This window comes from Vigna unguiculata, chromosome 9 (assembly GCF_004118075.2).
Source record: "Vigna unguiculata cultivar IT97K-499-35 chromosome 9, ASM411807v1, whole genome shotgun sequence".
NCBI lineage: Eukaryota > Viridiplantae > Streptophyta > Magnoliopsida > Fabales > Fabaceae > Vigna > Vigna unguiculata.
The window spans coordinates 32,061,920-32,067,919 of NC_040287.1; the positions used below are offsets into that span (position 1 = coordinate 32,061,920).

The window sequence follows — 6,000 nt, forward strand, 5'->3', positions numbered from 1 at the left end:
TATTAAACATATAGGTCCAACATATTAACTCCAATTAAGTAAATTTATGTAAATGGTTTAATTATCTTAAGCTTGTAAGTTTACTCTACTAATTTATATAACAAAATGTGATTAAGTGAATGATACAGTAGGATGTTAACAGATTTGGATCCATTCAATCAAATTGATATTCAAATTAAATTTCTTTATATTTCTAAATTTATAAAATATAATTTGAACCAATTAAGTGCTAATTAATTTCAGCATTGAATTTATAATTTACAAAATTTTCATCCCAAATTTAAAAATGAATATGAGTTTTTTTTCCCTATTATTACTTATTATGTATGAAATATTATCTTATAATTATGGTTTCTTTTGTAAATTTTATATTATTTTGTGTGTAGAAACCTTTTAAAATTAAATATGTTAATCACTTTTTTTTCCACAAAGACAAGTATTTATTTTTAAGAAAAATCACATTTATATAGTATTACATCCAATTAATATTCTCATGAGAATTAATTGAATTTTATTTTATTTTCTTCTATATCTAAATTGTTCAATATAACCACCCTTATCAATTTTATGACAATGTCATTTTAAAATATGTCAATCTTTTTTCTTTTTATTTTCTGGTCCACCTTACAGAATGAAATGATATAAGCATTATCCACTTCTTGTTAGTAGCAATGCAAATAGATCCTTATTTTATAGAATTCTCACTATGCTGCCTCCGTCAACCCTATTTTATCATTGACCACTTTTATAAAATAAAATTAGAAAAAGTTAATGGTAGCACATTGTCGATATTATTGTATAAAAGCATTTTGTGAGGGGCTCCAGTATATGAAAGGAATTTAAAATCAAAAAATAACAGGGAAGAAATTCAGCTCTCTCCTCATAGCAACCTTTCAAATTCTGAAGGAGCAACAGTAACAATGTTATGGGCTCAGTTTGGTACTTTCTAGTTTCCCCCAACACTGTATTGACCAGGCTTCGCCAACAGGCCCACCAACAAGCGCATGAGTCTTGACGACAACCTCGTCGAGTTTCATTAATTCATCTCAATTTTGACAAAAAATGTAGAAACATTCATAAAATATTTCACACATAACATTTCCCTCAGACATTAATTAACTGAATCTTTCATATTAAATATCCTCAATGGTAGGGCCACAAAAGATGTCTTCCACTAATTCATTAACCATACTAGAAAGCTTTCCCTCATTGGTCCACAATTATTCATATATTTATACCATATGGTTAAAAAACACATAAGATAAGCACAATAAACCAGAGAGTGATCCACATTAGTACATATACAAGTGTTTTCTAACCTCTGGTGGTTCAACGAGAAAACGTTAATTAAGACCAAAATGAAGAGAGGACAAATGAATGGAGAATGTAGACAAAATAAAATATATATATTCAATGATTTAAAAACGTCAGCTTTGGTCCTTTGTTTAAGAATTTGGGACACACGAGATGCAACTTCACCTCCAAAGTACCTTCCCCATTTGTTGAAGGGTTATATTTGCATGGCCCATGTCTTCTATTCCTCTCTCTTTGCTTCTTATATATATTAGCAGAAACCAAGCTTTTCAAGAGCAACTCAGTATATAGAGAGGGTAAGAGGGTTTCTATTTATACCAATACCACCATTGACATATATCACTCTTTAAGAGAGAACACAAGAAGAACATTCAATGGAGGCTAAGACTAAGATGTCTGAGGTGCTGCCGTTCATAATCATGGTGATTATGGAAGGTTGGACCATAGGACTCACTATTTTCGCAAAAACTGCAATAACTAATGGAATGAGCCCATTTGTGTTCATAGTTTATACCAATGCTTTGGCCACTATACTACTGTTCCCTTCTTCCTTTTTATCACACCAAGAGGACAGGTCCTTCTCTTTCTTCTTTCCCTCTTTCCTTAACATGCACCAAGTTGTTTGCATGGAGGATTTGTTTTGGTTCTGATTTCAATGTTCTGTTTTTTTGTTTTTTTTTTTCACAGAAAGGAGCGGCCAACTTTTACTTTCTCTTTGTTCATGCGATTCTTGTTCCTTGGTTTTATAGGGTATACACATGCATTTCTCTCTCTTGAGGGTTTTTGAATAATGGAATTAAACTTCTATGCATTTTTATGCAGTAGTATTGTATTCATGATTTTGCAGGATAACCATGACTCAGAGCTTTTTATTCCTGGGTCTAAGTTATAGTTCCCCAATACTTGTGTGTGCCATGGGACACTTGATTCCAACGTTTAACTTTCTTCTCTCTCTCATTCTCAGGTTCCTCAAAAACTTCCGTTACTTATTTCTTTATACACATCTTCATTTCGATCACAATGCACATTTGCCATATGTGTATCAAAAGATTTATGCGATATTATACTTTATTAGTAAATTGTAAAATTGTACAAAAAACGATAATATATCTGTATTGAAACGGCTTTTAGATCATTTTCACTGATGTAAAATAAAAGTCGGACGCTAACTTTTTTTCCTAATTACTGGTTAACAATCATATGCATAATAATTATTTATTATTTCATTAATTTAAATCATAAGAAATGAGAACTATAAACGCAGAAAACATTTTATAAATCAAATTATCATTACTATATATATATATATATATATATATATATATATATAATAGTATTTCATACTTTTTTCCATAAATATTTATATAGAAAAGAAAAAGTAATTTTTTTCCTTACAAATTAATTTTTTTTGTGCTTAAATAAATTTAAACTTATGAAATAAGTTTAGTTATTTTTTTTTATCGTGTTGTTTTACTGAAAGGATATGACCAAAAAACCATGTATATACTAATGAAACGACAAAACTATATATGTATGAAATTTTTATTAAATTTTATAATAATATTCCAAAAGTAATGTTTATCATGAATTCAATTTACTTTTACCATACACAAAATTTTAACTCTATCAATATATATATATCATTTCATCATATACTTGAATGATCGATATTAAAAAAAGAATAATCATTAAGAGATGAAAAGTATGATGTGAACTTATAAATCAATTTAATTAATAGTTTTAGTTTATTTCAGGAAGGCAGAGTTGAATTTAAGAAGCACAGGTATCCAAGTCCAAATAATTGGTATCGTGGTATCAATAATGGGAGCAGTGTTAGCTGAATTCTTCAAGGGACCACTTATAAGACCCTCTTCTCACCACCTTAAACAAACGAAGCAACTTCTTGTCTTCTCCTCAACACCAGAGTTTTGGCTTCTTGGTGGCGCTTTGCTTGCTACAGCTTTTTTCTCACTTTCACTTTCCAACTTTATCCAAGTATACACCTTCTCTTTTAATTTTCAAACCCTTTTCATATTTTTTTTTTCTATCCTCAATATTATTCTTTCGAATGAATCTTCGTGGTAATTCAAGGTTGTTCTTATTACTTCTCTCCCTGCTAGAAAGAAACCATCCAGCAATATCCAGAACCAATGAAGTTGGTTTCTTATTCCAGCTTAATTGGAACGATCCTCAGTGCAGTAGTGTCGTGTATAGTCGAGAGAGACATAAATGCTTGGAAGATAAAACGTAACAAGGATCTTATTCTCATTGTTCTAACTGTGAGTATCAACACATATTCAATATCATTATTTGATATGCATAATTAATAACAGAAAAACATAATTATGTGCTGCTGATGAGAAATATTTAACAGGCACTAGTAGGAGGTGTGATTCGTCCAAATATTCAAGTATGGTTAACCAGAATGAAGGGTCCACTTTATGTATCACTTTTCAAGCCCTTTGGTATTGCCTTCGCCACTACTTTTGGACTTTGCTTCTTTTCTAATAGTCTTCATTATGGAAGGTACTTGAAGTCTCTTCAACCCATGGATATTTTTATATGCCTTTTTTTTTTCTGATGTGATTAATTATGCACAAGACTTTGGTTCACTTGATTTGTCTGTATCTCTCCTTCATACGTAATTTGTTTTTATTTGAAAAAAAAATGCAGTGTGATCGGAGCAATTTTGCTTGGAATGGGATATTATACAGTGATATATGGACAAATCAAAGGAAATGAAGAAGAGAGAAGCTCTGAAGATAGCTCTGAAGATAGCTCTGATTCTTTGGACAAGAAGATACCACTTCTGCAAGAAAAGATGGAAGTGTAAATAGAGTTATTACTATCATACTCTTTCTCACTTTCGTGTGAATAAAACTTCGAAACATATGGTTGAGAAATTCACCTATTTACCAGAACTTCCTCCATATCGTTTCATAGAAGTTTCCAGTTATATATGTAACATGAAATATATAAGTTGCGTGCAAAAAGAAAAAAGAAAAAGGTAGTGGAATTGAAACCTTTACAATATCTTCGTTGTAGAAAAGATTTCTATATGTATATATAACATGTATATTCATCGTTACTGTATTGATATATACGTGACCCACATATTTATAGTCGAGTCATTCAAATTTCCCATCGTGGTTATATAAAAGAAATTCGACAAGCCAAAAAGACTTGACAAAATATGCACAATATCAGGGTGATAGACTCTTCAAAAGAGAGAGAGCATTCTTTTTCTTGAAAAAGACAGCCAAAATCATCTTTCCCACAAATTAGACAAACTAAAGATTATAAATTTAAGTTGTTATAAAATCAAAAGGCTAAAAGAAAATTTCAACAATCAATCATAGATGTAATATTACTTTAACTATCTTTTTATAAGCAAAGTTTTATTAAAAAGACAAGTACAAAAGATGCTTTATTCCACATACAATAGTTATACAACCCATATCAAAATAAAAGAGGAACCATATGACCAATACATTAGCTAATATATATATATATATATATATATATATATATATATATATATATATATATATATTTTAATATCCCATTTAATAGTCTAAACCATCAAACAAAACATTGCACATCCGATAGCTCAAAGCATAAAACCCAAAGTATAAACATTATGTTAGTTCCCACAAAAACTAGATAAACTGCTATACAATTTATATACACAACTTGCATTAGAGTTTTCAAAAGAGAAAACACAAGTCTAAACCAAAAACACTAGAATTTTCATAGAAACTCTAATGTGTAGCATTTCCTCCTCCTTCCTGCACAGGGCTAGTTGTAAGATCTTCAACTGCTCACACCAATCAAGTGATCATGACAAGAAATAACAGACACCAAAAACAAAAGAGACAAAAGAAGGGGAAGCTAATGGTTTAAAAAGAAAACATAAATCAATTCTATAGTTAATAACATACAACAGACACAAATAATCAATTTGTTTCACACAATTTGATAATCTAAGACTCAATTAATCCATATTCATGCATTGAGGTTGGATCCAGGCAGTTGTGCACTTGTAGTGGCATCTCATGCTCTGTAGAGCAATAGATACAGAATAAAACTCTACTACATACAAAGTTAGTCCGTTAACACCTATGGTCAAGAAAAAATCTCTAGGCTAGGACCTCATGCTACTCTCACCATATACCCCATTCCTCTCTATTTGAGAACTTGAATAGTTATTAGAGCGTCAGAATAACTTCCAAGACAATCCCCACTTCAATGCATACACTACTACAATACATAGCTAATTCTCCTTGAATTAGTACTAGCATAGATATATTTAGTTATCAATCATTATCCCAATTAACTTCTATAACCACAACATACCACTCAAATCACTCAAGAATGCAAGTTTCAGGTTCGTACTTGCTCGTCGAGCGAGTAACACTGGCCCATTCTCACCCAGCTAGTAGCACTCGCCCAACCATTGACCTGACTTAGAAATTCGCCTAGCGAGTAGCACTCGCCCAACCACTAGCCTAGGTTTGGAAGTTCCTGACTTGGAAATTCGCCCAACGAGAATTACTCGCTCAACGAGTTTGCGAATCTGCATAATTCTGTAATAAGTGTTTGGCATAATTCTGCAATCAGTGTTCTGCATAATTCTGCATATCAACTCATTCGCCAAGCGAGTAGGCTTGCCCAACGAGTAAGCAA

General features: G+C 31.3%; 1 protein-coding gene across 1 annotated transcript; it reads left to right on the forward strand.

Annotated features, from left to right (window-relative positions):
* Positions 1-1,609: 1,609 nt before the first annotated feature.
* LOC114195856 (WAT1-related protein At1g70260-like) lies at positions 1,610-4,348 on the forward strand. The gene is made up of 7 exons (XM_028086276.1): positions 1,610-1,888; positions 2,002-2,064; positions 2,162-2,278; positions 3,069-3,309; positions 3,435-3,593; positions 3,689-3,840; positions 3,988-4,348. The coding sequence occupies exons 1-7, from the start codon at positions 1,689-1,691 to the stop codon at positions 4,145-4,147; spliced, it is 1,092 nt and encodes a 363-aa protein (XP_027942077.1). The 5' UTR covers positions 1,610-1,688; the 3' UTR covers positions 4,148-4,348.
* Positions 4,349-6,000: the final 1,652 nt, after the last annotated feature.